Source organism: Scyliorhinus torazame, chromosome 11 (genome assembly GCF_047496885.1).
Source record: "Scyliorhinus torazame isolate Kashiwa2021f chromosome 11, sScyTor2.1, whole genome shotgun sequence".
NCBI classification, from domain to species: Eukaryota; Metazoa; Chordata; class Chondrichthyes; order Carcharhiniformes; family Scyliorhinidae; genus Scyliorhinus; species Scyliorhinus torazame.
The window spans coordinates 254,156,666-254,181,844 of NC_092717.1; the positions used below are offsets into that span (position 1 = coordinate 254,156,666).

Consider the following 25,179-nt stretch of genomic DNA (forward strand, 5'->3'; position numbering starts at 1 on the left):
ACCCCCCCCGTATCTAACACCCTCCCCTATCTAACACCCCCCGTATCTAACACACTCCCCGTATCTAACACCCCCCGTATCTAACACCCCCCGTATCTAACACCCCCCGTATCTAACACCCCCTGTATCTAACCCCCCCCGTATCTAACACCCTCCCCTATCTAACACCCCCCGTATCTAACACCCTCCCCGTATCTAACACCCCCCGTATCTAACACCCCCTGTATCTAACACCCCCCGTATCTAACACCCCCCGTATCTAACACCCCCCCGTATCTAACACCCCCCGTATCTAACACCCCCCGTATCTACCAGCACTGTCGCGGACACAGCAGCTCCTCTGAATTTCCCCACCCAACACTGGAGCACCCGGTGCGCAGCGGACAGGACAGGGCGGCACTTTGTCACCTGTGACCCCCGAATCTTGACCTGGCACAATCAGGTCCAGCCCCATCCAAAGAACAAGGCCAAAGAGGACCCAGGTGACGGTGTATATGCAGCAGCCTGTCTGCTTTGCTGCCAGGGCCCCCCCCCCCCCAGGCGGAGCATTATAGCAGAGAGGATAAGAAAGTTAGACAGCGGTTACATTGGCACGGGTGCAGCACACAGCAGAGACCGAGGGGCCAGGGCACAGTAAACACCTGTTGACCGACGTTGCGATCTGCCTCGAGCGTGTATCTGCAGGGTGTTGGCTGGACTGAATGCAGAGCATGGTGCGGGTGCGGGAGGTCGGTGGAGTGGGGTGTTGGTGATGGAGGTGGGCACGGGGCAGAGCCCCCAGGACAGTCTGCCGTTCCGCCCAGGGTCACCCGCAAAGGCAGCAGGGGATGGGGCCTTCGATGTGGGGGTGTTATATGGTACAGCCTACCCAGTGAGTGACCCATCACCGCTCACCGCCCCCATGACCCCCACCCCTCCCTCCCACTCCCACCCCAGACCACATCCCTACCCTGCCTCTCCAGAGGCTCTCTGGTCCTTACCTTCAGTGACTGGTGTACGAGGACACCCAGGTCTCGTTGCACATTCCTCTCTCCTAATTTATGGCCATTCAGATGATAATCTGCCTTCCTACATCTCTACTGAGTAGTACTGCACTCCCGTATGCTTCACCCGATGCCTGTGCCTATGTATTTACATTGTGTCTTTATGTATGTCCTTTGTTTATTCCTGTATGGAACGATCTGCCTGGACTATACACAGAATAATACTTTTCACTGAACCTCGGTACACGTGACAATAAACAAATCCAAATCCTGCGTTTGCTCCCAAACTGGATAACTCCACATTTATCCAAATTATACTGCATTCAATTGCCCAGTCACTCCACTTGTTTCAATCCCAACTTGTTTAATCAAACACGGTTTCTACCTGGAGCACCTTCTGTGGCACCGACTCCACCCAGTCATCCGTTACCTTGAGTCGATCATAAACATTGATGAGAACCTCGATCGTCCGTGGAGACTGTGAGCAGAATTTCAACACCTGGTACCAAGGAAGAGAAGAATGTAACATTGGCATCACAGGGTGAGATGACCCGGCGCGGGGCGGGCGGGGTATACAACCCACCCGCGGGTGGGGGCGGGAACATTGCACCAGGTCTTGGGCTGCATAAACAGAGTCATTGAGTACAAAAGCGGGAAGTTATGCCGAACCTTTATAAAGCTCAGGTTAGGCCCCAACTAGAGAATTGTGTCCAGCTCTGGGCACCACTGCAGGAATGATGTGGAGGTGCCGGCGTTGGACTGGGGTGAGCACAGTACGAAGTCTTACAACACCAGGTTAAAGTCCAACAGGTTTGTTTCGATGTCACTAGCTTTCGGAGCGCTGCTCCTTCCTCAGGTGAATGAAGAGGTAGGTTCCAGAAACATATATATTGACAAAGTCAAAGATGCAAAGGAGCACCCGGAGGAAACCCACGCAGACACGGGGAGAACGTGCAGACTCCGCACAGACGGTGACCCAAGCCGGGAATCGAACCCAGGACCCTGGAGCTGCGAAGCAACAGTGCTAACCACTGTGCTACCCTGCTGCCCTCCAGGCTGTTAATTGCTTTCAAAACAATGCCTATCAGCTGTTTGCATGTTCCTGCTAGCACGGAGCACGGAACCCATTACAGGCGGCGGAGCAGGAGCGGAGACTGGTGACAGGTCTGCCACCCGGCCCCAGTCCCAACGTGGAATTCTCCACCCAATCGGTGCAGTGATATCATCGTTGTGTTGTAATTCACCGACTGAGCACTAGGAGTCTCATTAGTATATAAGTGAATGTTAGAGACAGGTGACCTGACTGACGAGGAAGCTGAGAGAGATTACTTGTGCGTGTTCAGACTGTTATTCATCTGTTGTTTTGTATATATTTGACCCACAGTTAATGTTAATAAATCGTTAATAGCTTTAGCTACAAGTGTTCTTGTAATAAATCAGGCCATCTGACAAGAACAGAGTGACTGCTGGGTAAGTAGTACAGATTTAAATTGTTTGCGCGGGCCCACATTAGCTGATTGCTGTTACAATGCGGGACGCAGTGGTTGCTGAGTGCTTGCTGGGAAGGTGAGTGAATTTTAAATAACTTACCTTTGGGGGTTTCCATCTGAATCCTGTCGGAGTGAGGACACAGTGACTGCTGGGTAAGTAGATAAGATTTAAATTGTTTGCACGGCCCATAACAGCTGATTGCTGTTATAGTGTGGGGCGCAGTGGTTGCTGGTTAAGTGTTTTATTTTTACCTGTATTAAAGTTGGCTGGCTGTGCCCTGGGAGGGTGAACTCTTCCTCCACGTGCGCGAGGCTCAGCCTCATACAGTTTAAGGTGCTGCATAGGGCTCACATGACCGGGGCAAGGATAAGCCGGTTCTTTGGGTGCGAGGACAGGTGTGCTCGGTGCTCAGGGAGCCCAGCAAACCACACCCACATGTTCTGGGCATGCCCAGCGTTGGAGGACCTTTGGAAGGGTGTAGCAAGGACAGTGTCGAGGGTGGTAGGTTCCAGGGTCAAGCCGGGCTGGGGGCTCGCAATATTTGGGGTTGCAGGGGAGCCGGGAGTGCAGGAGACGAAAGAGGCCGGAATTCTAGCCGTTGCGTCCCTGGTAGCTCGGTGAAGGATTCTTCTTCAGTGGAAGGATGCGAGGCCCCCAAGCGTGGAATCCTGGATCAGCGATATGGCGGGGTTTATTCAATTGGAGAGGGTGAAATTCACCTTGAGGGGATCGGTACAAGGGTTCTTCAGGCGGTGGCAACCGTTCCTAGACTTCCTGGCAGAACGATAGACAATGGTCAGCAGCGGCAGCAACCCGGGGGGGGTGGCGGGGAGTTTGGTTCGTTTTTCGTTTTTCTTGAATGGGTGTGTATTTCTGCCTTTGTGTTGATGCACGTTGTTAGTTTATTATTTATGTATATGGAGGGGGGGGGGGGGGGTTGCTCTTTTCTTTTTGTATTTTGTTGTTGATATTTTGTGAAAATTTGAATCAAAATTATTTTTTTTTAAAGTTGGCCAGCTGCTAAACCTGAGACACTACACTTGTTGTGTCTCCCACCCTTCCACCTCCTCTAACCTAAGGGGGTGAGTGATTATCAGGTAAGCTCTTCCTTTCTTTTTCTTGTTTTTACCACAAATGATCGAGAGGGCTGGCAGGGAAGGCAGTGCAATGTTCCTCCTGCAGAATGTTTGAGGTGGGGGATGCCGTCAGTGTCACTGCTGATTTCACCTGTGGGAAGTGCACCCATCTCCAGCTCCTCAGAAACCGCATCAGGGAACTGGAGCTGGAAGAACTTTGGATCATTCGGGAGGCAGAGGTGGTCATGGATAGAAGCTTCAGGGATGTAGTTACTCCGAAGAATGAAGATAGATGGGTGACGGTGAGAGGGGCTGGGAGGAAGCAGTCAGTACAGGGATCCCCTGTGGTCGTTCCCCTTAGTAACAAGTATACCGCTTTGGATACTGTTGGGGGGTGGGGGGGTGGGGGGGGGACTTACCAGGGGTAACCCACGGTGACCGGATCTCCAGCACTGAGTCCGTCCCTGTGGCTCAGAAGGGAAGGAGGGAGAGCAGGAGTTGGCATCTGGTTTGTTGCCGGTGCCACGTGCTAGCGAGGTGAGGAACAGGGAGAGAGTGCAGATAAAGAACAAGAACAAGAACAAGAAATGTACAGCACAGGAACAGGCCCTTCGGCCCTCCAAGCCCGTGCCGACCATGCTGCCCGACTAAACTACAATCTTCTACACTTCCTGGGTCCGTATCCCTCTATTCCCATCCTATTCATGTATTTGTCAAGATGCCCCTTAAATGTCACTATCGTCCCTGCTTCCACCACCTCCTCCGGTAGCGAGTTCCAGGCACCCACTACCCTCTGCGTAAAAAACTTGCCTCGTACATCTACTCTAAACCTTGCCCCTCTCACCTTAAACCTATGCCCACTAGTAATTTACCCCTCTACCCTGGGGAAAAGCCTCTGACTATCCACTCTGTCTATGCCCCTCATAATTTTGTATACCTCTATCAGGTCTCCCCTCAACCTCCTTTGTTCCAGTGAGAACAAACCGAGTTTATTCAACCGCTCCTCATAGCTAATGCCCTCCATACCAGGCAACATTCTGGTAAATCTCTTCTGCACCCGCTCTAAAGCCTCCACATCCTTCTGGTAGTGTGGCGACCAGAATTGAACACTATACTCCAAGTGTGGCCTAACTAAGGTTCTATACAGCTGCAACATGACTTGCCAATTCTTATACTCAATGCCCCGGCCAATGAAGGCAAGCATGCCGTATGCCTTCTTGACTACCTTATCCACCTGTGTTGCCCCTTTCAATGACCTGTGGACCTGTACTCCTAGATCTCTTTGACTTTCAATACTCTTGAGGGTTCTACCATTCACTGTATATTCCCTACCTGCATTAGACCTTCCAAAATGCATTACCTCACATTTGTCCGGATTAAACTCCATCTGCCATCTCTCCGCCCAAGTCTCCAAACAATCTAAATCCTGCTGTATCCTCCGACAGTCCTCATCGCTATCCGCAATTCCACCAACCTTTGTGTCGTCTGCAAACTTACTAATCAGACCAGTTACATTTTCCTCCAAATCATTTATATATACTACAAAGAGCAAAGGTCCCAGCACTGATCCCTGTGGAACACCACTGGTCACAGCCCTCCAATTAGAAAAGCATCCTTCCATTGCTACTCTCTGCCTTCTATGGCCTAGCCAGTTCTGTATCCACCTTGCCAGCTCACCCCTGATCCCGTGTGACTTCACCTTTTGTACTAGTCTACCATGAGGGACCTTGTCAAAGGCCTTACTGAAGTCCATATAGACAACATCCACTGCCCTACCTGCATCAATCATCTTAGTGACCTCCTCGAAAAACTCTATCAAGTTAGTGAGACACGACCTCCCCTTCACAAAACCGTGCTGCCTCTCACTAATACGTCCATTTGCTTCCAAATGGGAGTAGATCCTGTCTCATAGAACATAGAACATAGAACATAGAACATAGAACAATACAGCGCAGTACAGGCCCTTCGGCCCACGATGTTGCACGTGGCTGCAGGGATGGTGTAGGAGGGAGGGTTTCAGGTACGTGGATAATTGGAGCACATTCTGGGGAAGGTGGGACCTGTACAGACAGGACGGTTTGCACCTGAACCAGAGGGGCACCAATATCCTGGGAGGGAAATTTGCTACGGCTCTTCGGGGGGGGGTTTAAACTAATTTGTCAGGGGGCAGGGTAAACGAGCTGTAGTGCAGAAGCCAGTGTTGAGAGTAGTGAGGTACTGAGGAGGGTATCAAGGTCGCAGGAGTGTACCGGCAGACAGAAAGGTGGATTGAAGTGTGTCTACTTCAATGCAAGGAGCATCCGGAATAAGGTAGGTGAACTTGGAGCGTGGATTGGTACTTGGGACTACGATGTTGTGGCCATTACGGAGACACGGTTAGAACAGGGACAGGAATGGTTGTTGGAAGTTCTGGGGTATAGATGTTTCAGTAAGAGTAGGGAAGGTGGTAAAAGAGGTGGAGGAGTAGCATTGTTAATCAAGGATAGTTTAACGGCTGCAGAAAGGCAGTTTGAAGGGGATCTGCCTATTGAGGTAATATGGGCTGAAGTTAGAAATAGGAAAGGAGCGGTCACGTTGTTAGGAGTTTTCTATAGGCCCCCAAATAGTAATAGAGATGTGGAGGAAGAAATTGCAAAGCAGATTATGGATAGGTGTGGAGGTCTAAGAGTAGTTGTCATGGGTGACTTTAACTTTCCAAATATTGATTGGAACCTCTATAGGTCGAACAGTTCGGATGGGGCAGTTTTTGTACAGTGTGTGCAGGAGAGTTTCCTGACACAATATGTGGATAGGCCGACAAGAGGGGAGGCCACATTGGATTTGGTACTGGGTAATGAACCGGGCTAAGTGTTAGATTTGTTTGTGGGAGAGCACTTTGGAGATAGTGACCACAATTCGGTGTCTTTCACTATTGCAATGGAGAGGGACAGGGCCATACGGCAGGGCAAGGTTTATAATGGGGGAGGGGTAATTATGATGCGATTAGGCAAGAATTAGGGAGCATAAGATGGCAACAGAAACTGTCAGGGAAAGGCACAAATGAAAAGTGGAGCTTGTTCAAGGAACAAATACTGTTGTGTCCTTGATAGGTATGTCCCTGTCAGGCAGGGAGGAAATGGCCGTGTGAGGGAACCATGGTTCACAAAAGAGGTTGAATGTCTTGTCAAGAGGAAAAAGGAAGCGTATGTAAGGATGAGAAAACAAGGTTCAGTTGGGTCGCTTGAGGGTTACAAAGTAGCAAGGAATGAGCTAAAAAAAGGGCTTAGGAGGGGGTATGAGAAGTCCTTGGCGGGTTGGATCAAGGAAAACCCCAAGGCTTTTTACTCTTAGGTGAGAAGTAAAAGAATGACCAGGGTGAGGATAGGGCCGGTCAAGGACAGTAGTGGGAACTTGTGCATGGAGTCAGAAGAAATATGTGAGGCGTTGAATGAATACTTTTCTTCAGTGTTCACAAAGGAGAGGAGGCATGTTTTTGAGGATGAGAGTGTGATACAGGTGGGTAGGCTGGAGGAGGTAGATGTTCTGAGGAAGGATGTATTAGCAATTTTGAAAAACCTTCGGGTCGACAAGTCCCCTGGGCCAGATGGGATATATCCTAGGATTCTTTGGGAGGCAAGGAATGAGATTGCAGAGCCTTTGGCTTTGATCTTTGTGTCCTCACTGTCCACGGGGATAGTGCCGGAAGACTGGAGAGAGGCGAATGTTGTTCCTCTGTTCAAGAAAGGGAATAGGAATGACCCTAGTAATTATAGGCCGGTTAGTCTTACTTCGGTGGTTGGTAAGTTAATGGAAAGGGCCCTGAGGGATAGGATTAGTGACCATTTGGAAAGATGCAGCTTAATCCGGGATAGTCAACACGGATTCGTGAAGGATAAATCTTGCCTCACAAATTTGATTAAATTCTTTGAGGAGGTAACTAAGTGTGTAGATGAAGATCGAGCAGTTGATGTTGTATACATGGATTTTAGTAAGGCGTTTGATAAGGTTCCCCATGGTCGGCTGATGAAGAAAGTAAGGAGGTGTGGGATAGAGGGAAATTTGGCCAATTGGATCAGTAACTGGCTATCACATAGAAGACAGAGGGTGGTGGTGGATGGAAAATTTTCAGACTGGAGACCAGTTACCAGCGGTGTACCACAGGGATCAGTGCTGGGTCCTCTGCTATTTGTGATTTTTATCAATGACTTGGAGGAGGGGGCTGAAGGGTGGGTCAGTAAATTTGCTGATGACACCAAGATTGGTGGAGTAGAGGACGAGGTGGAGGGCTGTTGTAGGCTGCAAAGAGACATTGATAGGATGCAGAGCTGGGCTGGAAAATGGCAGATGGAGTTTAACCCTGATAAGTGCGAGGTGATTCATTTTGGTAGGACAAGTTTGAATGCGGATTACAGGGTCAACGGCAGGGTTCTGAGGAATGTGGAGGAACAGAGAGATCTTGGGGTTCAAGTCCACAGATCTCTGAAGGTTGCCACTCAAGTGGATAGAGCCGTGAAGAAGGCCTATAGTGTGTTAGTGTTTATTAACAGGGGGATTGAGTTTGAGAGCCGCGGGGTTATGCTGTACATGACCCTGGTGAGACCACATCTGGAGTATTGCGTGCAGTTCTGGTCACCTCATTATGGGAAGGATGTGGAAGCATTGGAAAGGGTGCAAAGGAGATTTACCAGGATGCTGCCTGGATTGGAGGGTAGGCAAAAGCCAAAGAACAAAGAACAATACAGCACCGGAACAGGCGCTACGACCGTCCAAACCTGTGCCGACCATGGTACCTGCCTAAACTAAAACCGTCTGCACTTACGGAGTTCGTATCCTTCCAGTCCCACCCTATTCATATATTTGTCTAGATGTCCCTTAAATTCTGCTATCGTACCGGCTCCCACCACCTCCCCAGGCAGCACGTTCCAGATATTTACCCCCCTCTGAGTAAAAAACTTGCCTCGCACATCTGTTCTAAACTTTTCCCCACGCACTTTAACCTTATGTCCCCTCGTACTGGACTCTCCTACCCTAGGAAAGAGCATCTGTCTATCCACTCTGTCCATGCCACTCATAATCATGTAGACATCTATCAGGTCGCCTCTCAACCTCCGTCCTTCCAGTGAGAACAGACCGTGTTTATCCAACCTCTCCTCATAGCTAATGCCCTCCCTACCAGGCAACATCCTAGTAAACCACTTCTGTACCCTCTCCAAAGCCTCCACATCCATCTGGTAGTGTGGTGACCAAAATTGTACACAATACTCCAAATGAGGCCTAACTAAGGTCATGTACAGCTGCAACATGATTTGCCAATTTTTATATTCAATGCCAGTGAAGGCCAGCATGCCGTATGCCTTCTTGACCACCTTATCCACATGCATTGTGATTTTCAGTGATCGGTGGACATGCACGCCCAGACCTCTTTGCCTGTCAGTAATCATGAGAGTTCTATCATTTATTGTGTAATTCCTACATGCATTGGACCTTCCAAAGTGCATTCCCTCAGACTTATCCAGATTCAACTCCATCTGCCATTTCTCCACCCAAGACTGCAGCCAGTTTATATTCTGCTGTATCCTCTGACAATCCTCTTCACTATCCGCAACTCCACCAACCTTTGAGTTGTCTGCTTAACATCTAAATGAATGGCTACAAGTTAAATCACCACCCAATCCCAACGTACCTCAGAGTGACCTTAGATAGGACACTGAGCTGCCAGGAGCAGCTAAAAACAACTGCAGCCAAGGTCACGTCCAGAAACAACTTGATTTCCAAACCAGTGATTCTTTTGCAGATTGATTTTCTTTTCCGTATTCCGGTGTCCGTTTGCTAGGACAGATTCTGGACAAATTTTCCATCGTGGAAGATTAACCCGAGGACTGCTCAAGATGAGTGATGTTTTTTTCCCCGTGGAGCCTCCATAATGGCTTCCATTTGTTTTAGATGCTTTAAGCAGAGCCTTACTGTCAATTACACGTCCAAGATATTGAATTGATGTCTGGGAGAAATCACATTTATCTTTCCTGACATGAAGCTCAAGCATTTGAAGTCATTTCAGTGAAGCTGCGAAGTCAGTAAATGTTCTTGCTCATTTGTGCCGTTAATTAATATATCATAGAGCCATAGACACGTTACAGCACAAACAAGTGAGAAGTGGGTGGAGGATGTAGGGTTCGAAATAGGGTGGGGATTCTGGAGCGAAGCACAGCACAGGGTCAACTCTACCTCCGTATGTGCAAGGCGTAACGCAGCTAAAAGTGGTACATAGAGCCCACTTGACCAGAACCCGAAGGAGCAAAGTGGTGGGGGTGAGGGTGGAGCCATGCCCGAAAGTGGCGGTCTTCGGGGTATCAGACCAGCCAGATCTATTCCTGGGGAGGAGGGCGGACGCCCTTGCCTTTGCCTCCCTGATCGCCCGCCGTAGAATCCTGTTCGGCTGGCAGTCAGCAGCACCACCCAAAGCCGCAGACTGGCTGTCCGACCTCTCGGAATCTCTCCAAATGGAGGAAATCAAATTCACCATCCGAGGATCGGAAAAAGACTTCCACAGAACGTGGGAGCCATTCACCCAACTGTTCCAAGACCTGTTTGTAGCCAACAACTAGGAAGCCAAAGACCAGGAGAAGATAGCATGACACAGAAGCGAAGTAAGGTGGGGGGGGGGGGGGGGAGAGAGAAAGAGGGGGGTGGTCAGGGAAACAAGGAACTCAACCAAACCGAACTGGAGAACCAGGGGGCACAAGGGAGGGGGGGGGCAGGGGTAAGAACGGCGGGAACCAGGGGGGAAAAAGAGAGGGAGCAAAACGCAAGGGACCACAACTGCCTCGGCGAACACTGTGAGGAAAGGATAAAAGAATGGAAAGGGGAAACTGCGACATGTCCATGGAAATAGTTGAAACCAATCTCGATGGAAATAATTTGAGTATTTCTCCCCATGTACTGTCTTGCGTAACTCTCATTGTTCTGTTCGGATTTATATTTGTTTTGTACACCAAAAAACCCGATAAAACATGAATAAAAAGAAAAGTTACAACCCACAGAAGGAGGCCATTCAGCCCATCCTGTCCATGCCAGCCCGAGGACACCCAGGTGTCCTTTCTAATCCCACCTTCTGCACTGGAGGGATTCTATGATTCTATCCAATCTGTGCTCACACTTTTCCAGCCCTGGCAACATTCTTGTAAACCTCCTCTGCTCTCTCGCCAGCGCAATAACATCCTCCCTGTAATGTGGCGACCAGAACTGCCCACAATACTCCAGTTGTGGCCTCACCGGTGTTTTATACAATTCCAACTTCATATCCTTACTTTTATATTCTATACCTCTGCCAATGAAGGAGAGCATTCCATAAGCTTTCTTAACAATCTTGTCTACTTGAACTGCTGCCTTTAGGGACCTGTGTATCTGTACGCCAAGATCTCTCACTTCATCTCCCCCTCTTAGTATATCCCATTTATTGTGTCCTCCCTACAACTGTTCAACCTCCCTCAATGCTGACCTCATACTTCTCGGTGTTAAATTCCAGCTGCCACTTTATCGCCCACTCCACCAACCCATCGATATCATTCTGGAGATTGTAGCTTCCTCTACTCTGTCCACCACTTGGCCAATCTTTGTGTCATCTGCAAATTTCCCAATCGTGCCCCCCGCGTTCGCATCCTAATCGTTAATATATAACACTAACAGTCAGGGCCCAACACCGAGCCCTGTGGAACAACACTTGAAACAATTTTCCAATTGCAAGGGCAGCCAGCGACAATCCATCTGACCCTGGTGACTTATCAGCTTTCAAGGGTTGCAATCCTTTGAGTACTTCCTCTTTATCCCATCCAGTATCTCAGAGTTCCTCCTGGACGATTATATCTGCATCATCCACTTCCTTTGTAAACACGGAGACAAAATGTTCATTTAAAACCCTTCCGTAGCCTCTGATCTACACACAAGTTCCCTTCTTCATCTCTGATAGGTCCCTCTTTTTCCTGAACTAACCTTTTACCATTAATATATTGGTGAAACATCTTTGGGTTTTCTTTAACTTTACTTGCAAATCTTTTTCATGCCGTCTCTTTGATTTGCTCATTGCATTTATGACTTTGTCCCTACACTTGCTATACTCGTCAATCTACATTGCTGAGTTCTTTATGCCTATTGTACGCTTTCTTTTTCTGTTTGAAATTCCTCTGTATTCCTGTAGACAACTGGGGGGTCTAGATTTGGCAGGACCACTCTTATTTTTGGAGGGACATGTCTACTTTGCACCTTTAGAATGTCTCCTTTTAGTGCTTCCCACTGGTTTGCCACTGGTTTATCCTCGAGCAGTGCTGGCCAGTCCTCCTCAGCCAAGTCCCTTCTCATTTCGACAAAATCTGCCTTCCCCCAGTTCAATATTTCTACTCCTGCTTCATCTCTGCCCTTTTCCAGGGTAATGCTGAATCTAACTGAATTGTGATCACTTTCACCTGGCATGGAAGTGTCCCTTTAAGAAATGTTTTTGTCTTATCACATGGCTTCAGTGATGTCATTGTATGGGTGGAGCTGGGCTGTGGCTCTGGGAGTTGATTTTACTTTCGCTTTGAGTTTGAACTGGTTTTATTCTGCACAGGTTGAAAGCAGGTTTTTATAAAAGCTGTTTCCAGACTGCTCGATAACTTGAAAATAAATAACTGTTTTCTGGAAGGAATTTAAACCTGCTGTTTTGGAAAGAAAACAGGAGCGTCCATACCAGGTCTGAGTTCTATGTGCTGGGCCACATCTTTCAAAAGGGTTTTCTGGTTTATGGGATCTTGTTATTAAATTGGAACAATTAAAGGGGGAAATTTATTAAGGTTATACATAGAGCACTGTAGCTGTGTGGGGTATTTATGTTGGTAGTTGATAAAATGCTTCCTGTGTTTCTAAAAATGTTAACTAAATTTGTAGAATAGACTTTGTTTTTGATTAAATGTGCTGAAGGCCTCCGTTCAATAACACCTGTAAAGTGGGCCCTTGTGCTCCCCGTAACCACAATCTATAAACAGTTGTAGGTCAGGTGGACTCCATGATATACTTTGGAGTTTTCGGAACCCTGACCTCCAAACCATGGCTGGGACACCTGTACACCTTTCACGAACCCCAGTGTGTCGTCAAAAATACTGCCGTGCTTTTCCATGTCGGTCAGTAAGTCTGACAGAGCTCCAATTCTGTTTAATCCTTTCCAGCCAAGAGTGGCCAAAGCAAACTGGAAAACCTTCTGGAACCACATGGAGTGGTACCTTTGTGGTTTGTCCACTCAGGCGCTATTTCCTCAGTATAGGTCCTCACAATCACACCTGCTGGTTGAAAGGCAGGTGGTTAAGTTTCCGTTCATAGATGGTCTCAGTAATTATTGAGATGGCAGCCCCATATCGACCTCCATTTTAACCGGTTCTGCATTCAGTTTTGGCACTACCCAGAACTATTGTGAATCACCCTGGACTGTGAGCACGCTCAACTTCAATTCTTCAGCAGAATTCATTGCTTTAGTCTCATTGCAGTTATTCTTTTTCCACATTATGGATTTTCATAGTTGAATTTGGTTTGTTTCTTCTTTGAATTCTGTGTCTTCCTTTGCGTGTTGTCCTCTGGAGAAGTTATTTTACTCCAGCGAGCTCGTGTTGTGCAGCCTGTTCTGACATTGCGGTTCTTGCTCCAGCAGTCAGCCTGTCAACGGCCCTTTTTTGCACAGCGATGACACGTCTGGGCATTCTCTGGGTGGCAGCCAGTTTATGGATCTTCGTGCTTGCTCAAAGCTGGGAAACCTCCTCAGCTGTGTGCTCCATGGAACCAGCAATATCTAATGCAGTCATCAGACTTAGAATACGTTCTGTTAATAACCTTCTTTGAATGGCCTCGTTTTTCAAACCACACGCTAAACAATCTCGAATTATGATCTCTAATAACGATCATCTAACAAATCGCCAAATTTGCAAAACCCTTCAAGCACAATTGCTTCACAGCTCCAGGGTCCCAGGTTCGATTCCCAGCTTGGGTTACTGTCTGTGCGGAGTCTGCACATCCTCCCCGTGTGTGCGTGGGTTTCCTCCGGGTGCTCCGGTTTCCTCCCACAGTCCAAAGATGTGCAGGTTAGGTGGATTGGCCATGATAAATTGCCCTTAGTGTCCAAAATTGCCCTGAGTGTTGGGTGGGGTTACTGGGTTATGGGGATAGGGTGGAGGTGTTGACCTTGGGTAGGGTGCTCTTTCCAAGAGCCGGTGCAGACTCGATGGGCTGAATGGCCTTCTGCACGTAAATTCTATGAAAAAAAAAATTCTATGACTTCAGGGTTTGCGATGAGCTGCAAATATTTTCCCCTTCAAACTGATTCCTTCTATGAAATCGAAACGTCTCCCCAATAATCAGGGGCTTTTGTGAATAATGATCTTCTAATTTTTTAAAAATATAAATTTAGAGTGCCAAATTAATTTTTTCCAATTAAGGGGCAATTTGCCGTGGCCAATCCACCTACCCTGCACATCTTTGGGTTGTGGGGGCGAAGCCCACGCAGACACGGGGAGAATGTGCAAACTCCACACGGACAGTGACCCAGAGCCGGGATCGAACCTGGGACCTCGGCGCCGTGAGGCAGCAGTGCTAACCACTGCACCACCGTGCTGCCCTATCTTCTAATGTTTTAAGCAATTCTTATCTCTGGGGACCTCGGGCTGAATTAAGCTTCTTAACAAATTAAAAGTTTTGCTTCTAACTGTACTTCGGAATTCAGGGGCCTTAATCTCTTCCAAAATGTCATTGACTGGAATTTAAAAATGGAATCTTTCTGACCATGACGTCCAGTTCCTGAGTCCTTATCGCAGGAGCCCAGCGTGCCATTGTACATGGTATCGGGAGCCCAGCGTGCCATCGTACATGGTATCGGGAAGCCCAGCGTGCCATCGTACATGGTATCGGGAGCCCAGCGTGCCATCGTACATGGTATCAGGAGCCCAGCGTGCCATCGTACATGGTATCGGGAGCCCAGCGTGCCATCGTACATGGTATCGGGAGCCCAGCGTACCATCGTACATGGTATCAGGAGCCCAGCATGCCATCGTACATGGTATCGGGAGCCCAGCGTGCCATCGTACATGGTATTGGGAGCCCAGCGTGCCATCGTACATGGTATCGGGAGCCCAGCGTGCCATCGTACATGGTATCGGGAAGCCCAGCGTGCCATCGTACATGGTATCGGGAGCCCAGCGTGCCATCGTACATGGTATCGGGAGCCCAGCGTGCCATCGTACATGGTATCGGGAGCCCAGCGTACCATCGTACATGGTATCAGGAGCCCAGCATGCCATCGTACATGGTATCGGGAGCCCAGCGTGCCATCGTACATGGCATCGGGAGCCCAGCGTGCCATCGTACATGGTATCGGGAGCCCAGCGTGCCATCGTACATGGTATCGGGAAGCCCAGCGTGCCATCGTACATGGTATCGGGAGCCCAGCGTGCCATCGTACATGGTATCGGGAGCCCAGCGTGCCATCGTACATGGTATCGGGAGCCCAGCGTGCCATCGTACATGGTATCGGGAGCCCAGCGTGCCATCGTACATGGTATCGGGTGCCCAGCGTGCCATCGCACATGGTATCGGGAGCCCAGCGTGCCATCGTACATGGTATCGGGAGCCCAGCGTGCCATCGTACATGGTATCAGGAGCCCAGCGTGCCATCGTACATGGTATCGGGAGCCCAGCGTGCCATCGTACATGGTATCGGGTGCCCAGCGTGCCATCGTACATGGTATCGGGATCCCAGCGTGCCATCGCACATGGTATCGGGAGCCCAGCGTGCCATCGTACATGGTATCGGGTGCCCAGCGTGCCATCGCACATGGTATCGGGAGCCCAGCGTGCCATCGTACATGGTATCGGGAGCCCAGCGTGCCATCGTACATGGTATCAGGAGCCCAGCGTGCCATCGTACATGGTATCGGGAGCCCAGCGTGCCATCGTACATGGTATCGGGTGCCCAGCGTGCCATCGTACATGGTATCGGGTGCCCAGCGTGCCATCGCACATGGTATCGGGAGCCCAGCGTGCCATCGCACATGGTATCGGGAGCCCAGCGTGCCATCGTACATGGTATTGGGAGCCCAGCGTGCCATCGTACATGGTATTGGGAGCCCAGCGTGCCATCGTACATGGTATTGGGAGCCCAGCGTGCCATCGTACATGGTATTGGGAGCCCAGCGTGCCATCGTACATGGTATCGGGAGCCCAGCGTGCCATCGTACATGGTATCGGGAGCCCAGCGTGCCATCGTACATGGTATCGGGAAGCTCTCCCCCTTTGCTTACTTCAGTGGTCTGGTTCATTCAAGATCTTTTGTTCTCTGAGCCGCTCTGGCTCCGTGTCTTACTGAGCTGCACATGGTCAGCTCTGCAGCTGGATATGCGGAATGCCTGTTTCATATCCGTACACACCCTCCCTTTGAAATTCTGCCCCAAAACCTGACCTGTTGGTCTGCTGATCAATTGATCTATTGAAGGAGGACTGAGTCCCGCTGCAGAATCGGGATTGTGATCACATGACAATCGACACACCAAAAATACACAGAAAAACACACACATATCAGCCACCATAGACATATGTACACTGACCAATCACAAGGGACGTTTATCTCACCTTAGGGATTGCACCTGGCCAGATGCGGATTGAGCCGTAGTTTAAGAGGGATCGGACTGTGCGTTCAGGTTCATGCTCCAGCCTGTAAGCTACGGCTTGTAATGCTTTATGCATAGGTGCATTCCCACCATAGTCCATGCGGTTGACATCGATTCCCTTGCGGAGGAGCAGATCCACCACCCGGTAGTTGGCTGTGCGACAGGCGAGGTGCAGCGCCGACTGTTTCTCCTCATCCAAAGCTGCTACACTCCCCCCGTGGTCAATCAGCCGCTTACATACCCGGTAATATCTCTCCGCATCCTCCTTGCCATGGGACTGTGCACACACACAGTGCAGTGGCATCTGCCCACAGTCATTCATCCGGTTGATGGAAGCTCCATGTTCAAGGTACAAGGTCACATGCTCCTCCAGACCAAACCTTGCAGCAATGTGCAGAGCTGAGTCATCGTTATCCTCGGTCCGGCTGTTCACGTGGCTCCCAAACCCCAATAAATGCACCGCACATCTGTCACAACAAATACAGCAGCCAATCAGAGTTTGATAATACAACCTAGTCTAGCCAATCACAGCTCACCAAAGGCAATGATAGACTGTGGCCATTTTTCTAAATGATGTGGAGATGCCGGCGTTGGACTGGGGTGAGCACAGTACGAAGTCTTACAACACCAGGTTAAAGTCCAACAGGTTTGTTTCGATGTCACTAGCTTTCGGAGCACTGCTCCTTCCGCAGGTGAATGAAGAGGTCTGTTCCAGAAACACATATATAGACAAATTCAAAGATGCCAAACAATGCTTGGAATGCGAGCATTAGCAGGTGACTAAATCTTTACAGATCCAGAGATGGGGTAACCCCAGGTTAAAGAGGTGTGAATTGTCTCAAGCCAGGACAGTTGGTAGGATTTCGCAGGCCAGATGGTGGGGGATGAATGTAATGCGACATGAATCCCAGGTCCCGGTTGAGGCCGCACTCATGTGTGCGGAACTTGGCTATAAGTTTCTGCTCGGCGATTCTGCGTTGTTGCGCGTCCTGAAGGCCGCCTTGGAGAACGCTTACCCGGAGATCAGAGGCTGAATGCCCTTGACTGCTGAAGTGTTCTCCGACTGGAAGGGAACATTCCTGCCTGGTGATTGTCGCGCGATGTCCGTTCATTCGTTGTCGCAGCGTCTGCATGGTCTCGCCAATGTACCACGCTTCGGGACATCCTTTCCTGCAGCGTATGAGGTAGACAACGTTGGCCGAGTCGCACGAGTGTGTACCGTGTACCTGGTGGGTGGTGTTCTCACGTGTAATAGTGGTATCCATGTCGATGATCTGGCACGTCTTGCAGAGATTGCCATGGCAGGGTTGTGTGGTGTCGTGGTCAGCAAACTACTCAGCCTTCAGAACAGTGACCACGACACCACACAACCCTGCCATGGCAATCTCTGCAAGACGTGCCAGATCATCGACATGGATACCACTATTACACGTGAGAACACCACCCACCAGGTATGCGGTACACAGTCGTGTGACTCAGCCAACGTTGACAACGAATGAATGGACATCGCATGACAATCGCCAGGCAGGAATGTTCCCTTCCAGTCGGGGAACACTTCAGCAGTCAAGGGCATTCAGCCTCTGATCTCCGGGTAAGCGTTCTCCAAGGCGGCCTTCAGGACGCGCGACAACGCAGAATCGCCGAGCAGAAACTTTTAGCCAAGTTCCGCACACACGAGTGCGGCCTCAGCCGGGACCTGGGATTCATGTCGCATTACATTCATCCCCCACCATCTGGCCTGCGAAATCCTACCAACTGTCCTGGCTTGGTACAATTCACACCTCTTTAACCTGGGGTTACCCCATCTCTGGATCTGTAAAGATTTAATCACCTGCTAATGCTCGCATTCCAAGCATTGTTTGGCATCTTTGAATTTGTCTATATATGTGTTTCTGGAACAGACCTGTTCATTCACCTGAGGAAGGAGCAGCGCTCCGAAAGCAAGTGACATCGAAACAAACCTGTTGGACTTTGCCCTGGTGTTGTAAGACTTCTTACCGTTCTTCTTTTTGATGAGATCTTTCAGCTAGAATTTTACTTTGTATAATTAAGGTTTCTGGAACTGGGAATTCCAGAGGAATTTGTTATTGAAGAATGAAGCAGTCAGACTATATCAGTGGCAGGTATTATCCTGCTTTAGCCAATGGGGCTTTATCGAGGACAGACACTCCCACTGTGAGAGATTGAAAGGAAAGTGGCTTTGTGCAGTCTGCAGGGTGCTGGGGAGGCAATGGGAGGATTGTGCTGTCAGCTGGAGTCTGACCTCTAACCAACCTACACCACACAGCAAAGCAGCTCCGTCTGCACAGCAGCATGCTGACATTTATTACCATTTAAATAATAGTCCATTTTGTTGTTATTCCTCTCAAAATAGATGACCTCACATTTACCAACATTGTACTCTCACCTGGGAACAGTGTCCTGCAGTCAGCGTCACAGTGAAGCAGCCTGGGAACAGTTTCCTCGCAGTGAAGCAGTCTGGGAACAGTGTCCTGCAGTCAGTGTCACAGTGAAGCAGTCTGGGAACGGTGTCCTGCAGTCAGCGTCACAGTGAAGCAGTCTGGGAACAGTGTCCTGCAGTCAGTGTCACAGTGATGCAGTCTGGGAACAGTGTCCTCAGAGTCAGCGTCACAGTGAAGCAGTCTGGGAACGGTGTCCTCACAGTGAAGCAGTCTGGGAACAGTGTCCTGCAGTCAGTGTCACAGTGAAGCAGTCTGGGAACGGTGCCCTCGCAGTCAGCGTCACAGTGAAGCAGTCTGGGAACGGTGCCCTCGCAGTCAGTGTCACAGTGAAACAGTCTGGGAACGGTATCCTGCAGTCAGCATCACAGTGAAGCAGTCTGGGAACGGTGTCCTGCAGTCAGCGTCACAGTGAAACAGTCTGGGAACGGTGTCCTCACAGTCAGTGTCACAGTGAAGCAGTCTGGGAACGGTGTCCTCGCAGTCAGCGTCACAGTGAAGCAGTCTGGGAACGGTGTCCTCACAGTGAAGCAGTCTGGGAACGGTGTCCTCACAGTCAGCGTCACAGTGAAGCAGTCTGGGAACGGTGTCCTCGCAGTCAGCGTCACAGTGAAGCAGTCTGGGAACGGCGTCCTCACAGTCAGCGTCACAGTGAAGCAGTCTGGGAACGGTGTCCTCGCAGTCAGTGTCACAGTGAAACAGTCTGGGAACGGTGTCCTCACAGTCAGTGTCACAGTGAAGCAGTCTGGGAACGGTGTCCTCGCAGTCAGTGTCACAGTGAAACAGTCTGGGAACAGTGTCCTCACAGTGAAGCAGTCTGGGAACGGTGTCCTCACAGTCAGCGTCACAGTGAAGCAGTCTGGGAACGGTGTCCTCACAGTCAGCGTCACAGTGAAGCAGTCTGGGAAGGGTGTCCTGCAGTCAGCGTCACAGTGAAGCAGTCTGGGAAGGGTGTCCTGCAGTCAGCGTCACAGTGAAGCAGTCTGGGAACGGTGTCCTCACTGTCAGCGTCACAGTGAAGCAGTCTGGGAACGGTGTCCTCACAGTCAGTGTCACAGTGAAGCAGTCTGGGAAGGGTGTCCTCACAGTCAGTGTCACAGTGAAGCAGTCTGGGAACGGTGTCCTCACAGTCAGTGTCACAGTGAAACAGTCTGGGAACGGTGTTCTCACAGTCAGCGTCACAGTGAAGCAGTCTGGGAACGGTGTCCTCGCAGTCAGCGTCGCAGTGAAGCAGTCTGGGAACGGTGTCCTCGCAGTCAGCGTCGCAGTGAAGCAGTCTGGGAACGGTGTCCTCACAGTCAGTATCACAGTGAAGCAGTCTGGGAACAGTGTCCTCGCAGTCAGCGTCACAGTGAAGCAGCCTGGGAACGGTGTCCTCACAGTCAGCGTCACAGTGAAGCAGCCTGGGAACGGTGTCCTCACAGTCAGTGTCACTGTGAAGCAGTCTGGGAACAGTGTCCTCGCAGTCAGCGTCACAGTGAAGCAGCCTGGGAACGGTGTCCTCGCAGTCAGCGTCACAGTGAAGCAGTCTGGGAACGGTGTCCTCGCAGTCAGCGTCACAGTGAAGCAGTCTGGGAACGGTGTCCTCGCAGTCAGCGTCACAGTGAAGCAGTCTGGGAACGGTGTCCTCGCAGTCAGCGTCACAGTGAAGCAGTCTGGGAACAGTGTCCTCACAGTCAGCGTCACAGTGAAGCAGTCCGGGAACGGTGTCCGCACAGACAGCATCTCAGTGAAGCACTCTGGGAACAGTGTCCTCACAGTCAGCGTCACTGTGAAGCAGTCCGGGAACGGTGTCCGCACAGACAGCATCTCAGTGAAGCACTCTGGGAAGAGTGTCCTGCAGTCAGCGTCACAGTGAAGCAGTCTGGGAACAGTGTCCTCGCAGTCAGCATCACAGTGAAGCAGTCTGGGAACGGTGTCCTGCAGTCAGTGTCACAGTGAAGCTTTCTGGGAACGGTGTCCTCACGGTGAAGCAGTCTGGGAACGGTGTCCTCACGGTGAAGCAGTCTGGGAACGGTGTCCTCACGGTGAAGCAGTCTGGGAACGGTGTCCTCACAGTCAGCGTCACAGTGAAGCAGTCTGGGAACGGCGTCCTCACAGTCAGCGTCACAGTGAAGCAGTCTGGGAACGGTGTCCTCACAGTCAGTGTCACAGTGAAACAGTCTGGGAACGGTGTTCTCACAGTCAGCGTCACAGTGAAACAGTCTGGGAACGGTGTCCTGCAGTCAGTGTCACAGTGAAGCAGTCTGGGAACGGTGTCCTCACGGTGAAGCAGTCTGGGAACGGTGTCCTCACGGTGAAGCAGTCTGGGAACGGTGTCCTCACAGTCAGCGTCACAGTGAAGCAGTCTGGGAACGGCGTCCTCACAGTCAGCGTCACAGTGAAGCAGTCTGGGAACGGTGTCCTCACAGTCAGTGTCACAGTGAAACAGTCTGGGAACGGTGTTCTCACAGTCAGCGTCACAGTGAAACAGTCTGGGAACGGTGCCCTCGCAGTCAGCGTCACAGTGAAACAGTCTGGGAACGGTGTCCTGCAGTCAGCGTCACAGTGAAGCAGTCTGGGAACAGTGTCCTCACAGTCAGCGTCACAGTGAAGCAGTCTGGGAACGGTGTCCGCACAGACAGCATCTCAGTGAAGCACTCTGGGAAGAGTGTCCTGCAGTCAGCGTCACAGTGAAGCAGTCTGGGAACAGTGTCCTCGCAGTCAGCATCACAGTCAATCAGTCTGGGAACGGTGTCCTCACGGTGAAGCAGTCTGGGAACGGTGTCCTGCAGTCAGTGTCACAGTGAAGCTGTCTGGGAACGGTGTCCTCACAGTGAAGAAGTCTGGGAACGGTGTCCTCGCACTCAGCATCACAGTGAAGCAGTCTGGGAACAGTGTCCTGCAGTCAGCATCACAGTCAATCAGTCTGGGAACGGTGTCCTCACAGTGAAGCAGTCTGGGAACGGTGCCCTCGCAGTCAGCATCACAGTGAAGCAGTCTGGGAACGGTGCCCTCGCAGTCAGCGTCACAGTGAAGCAGTCTGGGAACAGTGTCCTGCAGTCAGTGTCACAGTGAAGCAGTCTGGGAACAGTGTCCTGCAGTCAGTGTCACAGTGAAGCAGTCTGTGAACGGTGTTCTCATAGTCAGCGTCACAGTGAAGTAGTCTGGGAACGATGTCCTCGCAGTCAGCGTCACAGTGAAGCAGTCTGGGAAGGGTGTCCTCACAGTCAGTGTCACAGTGAAGCAGTCTGGGAACAGTGTCCTGCAGTCAGTGTCACAGTGAAGCAGTCTGTGAACGGTGTTCTCATAGTCAGCGTCACAGTGAAGTAGTCTGGGAACGGTGTCCTCGCAGTCAGCGTCACAGTGAAGCAGTCTGGGAAGGGTGTCCTCACAGTCAGTGTCACAGTGAAGCAGTCTGGGAACAGTGTCCTGCAGTCAGTGTCACAGTGAAGCAGTCTGTGAACGGTGTTCTCATAGTCAGCGTCACAGTGAAGTAGTCTGGGAACGGTGTCCTCGCAGTCAGCGTCACAGTGAAGCAGTCTGGGAAGGGTGTCCTCACAGTCAGTGTCACAGTGAAGCTGTCTGGGAACGGTGTCCTCACAGTGAAGCAGTCTGGGAACGGTGTCCTCACAGTGAAGAAGTCTGGGAACGGTGTCCTCGCACTCAGCATCACAGTGAAGCAGTCTGGGAACAGTGTCCTGCAGTCAGTGTCACAGTCAATCAGTCTGGGAACGGTGTCCTCACAGTGAAGCAGTCTGGGAACGGTGCCCTCGCAGTCAGCATCACAGTGAAGCAGTCTGTGAACAGTGTCCTGCAGTCAGTGTCACAGTGAAGCAGTCTGTGAACGGTGTTCTCATAGTCAGCGTCACAGTGAAGTAGTCTGGGAACGGTGTCCTCGCAGTCAGCGTCACAGTGAAGCAGTCTGGGAAGGGTGTCCTCACAGTCAGTGTCACAGTGAAGCAGTCTGGGAACGGTGTCCTCGCAGTCAGCGTCACAGTGAAACAGTCTGTGAACGGTGTTCTCATAGTCAGCGTCACAGTGAAGTAGTCTGGGAACAGTGTCCTGCAGTCAGCATCACAGTGAAGCAGGCTGGGAACGGTGTCCGCACAGTCAGCATCTCAGTGAAGCAGTCTGGGAACGGTGTCCTGCAGTCAGCATCACAGTGAAGCAGGCTGGGAACGGTGTCCGCACAGTCAGCATCTCAGTGAAGCAGTCTGGGAACAGTGTCCTGCAGTCAGCATCACAGTAAAGCAGTCTGGGAATGGTGTCCTGCAGTCAGCGTCACAGTGAAGCAGTCTGGGAACGGTGCCCTCGCAGTCAGCGTCACAGTGAAGCAGTCTGGGAACGGTGCCCGCACAGTCAGCATCTCAGTGTAGCAGCCTGGGAACGGTGTCCTCGCAGTCAGTGTCACAGTGAAGCAGTCTGGGAACGGTGTCCTCACAGTCAGCGTCACAGTGAAGCAGTCTGGGAACAGCGTCCTCACAGCGTCACAGTGAAGCAGTCTGGGAACGGTGTCCTCACAGTCAGTGTCACAGTGAAGCAGTCTGGGAACGGTGTCCTCACAGTCAGCGTCACAGTGAAGCAGTCTGGGAACGGTGTCCTCACAGTCAGTGTCACAGTGAAGCAGTCTGGGAACGGTGTCCTCACAGTCAGCGTCACAGTGAAGCAGCCTGGGAACGGTGTCCTGCAGTCAGCGTCACAGTGAAGCAGTCTGGGAACGGTGTCCTCGCAGTCAGCGTCACAGTGAAGCAGTCTGGGAACAGTGTCCTCACAGTCAGCATCTCAGTGATGCAGTCTGGGAACGGTGTCCTGCAGTCAGCGTCACAGTGAAGCAGTCTGGGAACGGTGTCCTCACAGTCAGCGTCACAGTGAAGCAGTCTGGGAACGGTGTCCTCGCAGTCAGCGTCACAGTGAAGCAGTCTGGGAACGATGTCCTCGCAGTCAGCGTCACAGTGAAGCAGTCTGGGAACGGTGTCCTCGCAGTCAGCGTCACAGTGAAGCAGTCTGGGAACGGTGTCCTCGCAGTCAGCGTCACAGTGAAGCAGTCTGGGAACGGTGTCCTCATAGTTAGCGTCACACTGAAGCAGTCTGCGAACAGTGTCCTCACCGTGAAGCAGTCTGGGAACGGTGTTCTCGCAGTCAGCGTCACAGTGAAACAGTCTGGGAACGGAGTCCTCGCAGTCAGCGTCACAGTGAAGCAGTCTGGGAACGGTGTCCTCACAGTCAGTGTCACAGTGAAGCAGTCTGGAGACAGTGTCCTCGCAGCGTCACAGTGAAGCAGCCTCGGAACTGTGTTCTGACAATCAGCGTCACAGTGAAGCACAGAACAGCACAGCACAGAACAGGCCCTTCGGCCCCGATGATGTGCCGAGCTTTGTACGAAACCCAGATCAAGCTATCCCACTCCCTGTCACTCTGGTGTGCTCCATGTGCCTATCCAATAACCGCTTGAAATTTCCTAAAGTGTCCGACTCCACTATCACAGCAGGCAGTCCATTCCACACCCTAACCACTCTCTGAGTAAAGAACCTACCTCGGATATCCCACCCTGAATCTTATAGTTACGCCCCCTTGTAACAGCTACATCCACCCGAGGAAATAGTCTCTGAACATCCACTCTATCTATCCCCCTCATCATCTTATAAACCTCTATTAAGTCGCCTCCCATCCTCCTTCACTCCAATGAGAAAAGCCCTGGCTCCCTCAACCTTTCCTCATAAGACCTATCCTGCAAACCAGGCAGCATCCTGGTAAATCTCCTCTGCACCCTTTCCAATGCTTCCACATCCTTCCTATAGTGAATTGACCAAAACTGCACACAATACTCCAAATGTGGTCTCACCAGGGTCCTGTACAGTTGCAGCATAACCCCGCAGCTCTTAAACTCAAGCCCCCTGTTAATAAACACTAACACACTATAGGCCTTCTTCACGGCTCTATCCACTTAGTGGCAACCTTCAGAGATCTGTGGACATGAACCCCAAGATCTCTCTGTTCCTCCACATTCCTCAGCATCCTGCCGTTGACCCTGTAATCCGCGTTCAAATTTTTTCTACCAAAATGAATCACCTCACACTTATCAGGGTTAAACTCCATCTGCCATTTATCGGCCCAGCTCTGCATCCTATCAATGTCTCTGCAGCCTACAACAGCCCTCCACCTCATCCACTACTCCACCAATCTTAGTGTCATTAGCAAATTTACTGACCCACCCTTCAGCCCCCTCCTCCAAGTCATTGATAAAAATCACAAATAGCAGAGGACCCAGCACTGATCCCTGTGGTACACCGCTGGTAACTGGTCTCCAGTCTGAAAATTTTCCATCCACCACCACCCTCTGTCTTCTATGTGATAGCCAGTTACTTATCCAATTGGCCAAATTTCCCTCTGTCCCACACCTCCTTACTTTCTTCATAAGCCGACCATGGGAGCCTTATCAAACGCCTTACTGAAATCCATGTATATGACATCAACTGCTCTATCTTCATCTACACACTTAGTTACCTCCTCAAAGAATTTAATCAAATTTGTG

The 25,179-nt window shown here is 50.7% G+C and overlaps 1 protein-coding gene across 1 annotated transcript in view; it reads right to left on the bottom strand.

The window, feature by feature from the left end:
- Positions 1-1,347: 1,347 nt before the first annotated feature.
- Positions 1,348-25,179, bottom strand: part of asb10 (ankyrin repeat and SOCS box containing 10) — a 100,484-nt gene continuing 76,652 nt past the window's right edge. Inside the window, exons 4-5 of the mRNA XM_072468610.1 lie at positions 16,169-16,673; positions 1,348-1,482 (exon numbers count right to left, since the gene is read on the bottom strand). Coding sequence (XP_072324711.1) covers positions 1,348-1,482; positions 16,169-16,673 — 640 coding nt within the window. The remainder of the gene's footprint in view (positions 1,483-16,168; positions 16,674-25,179) is intronic.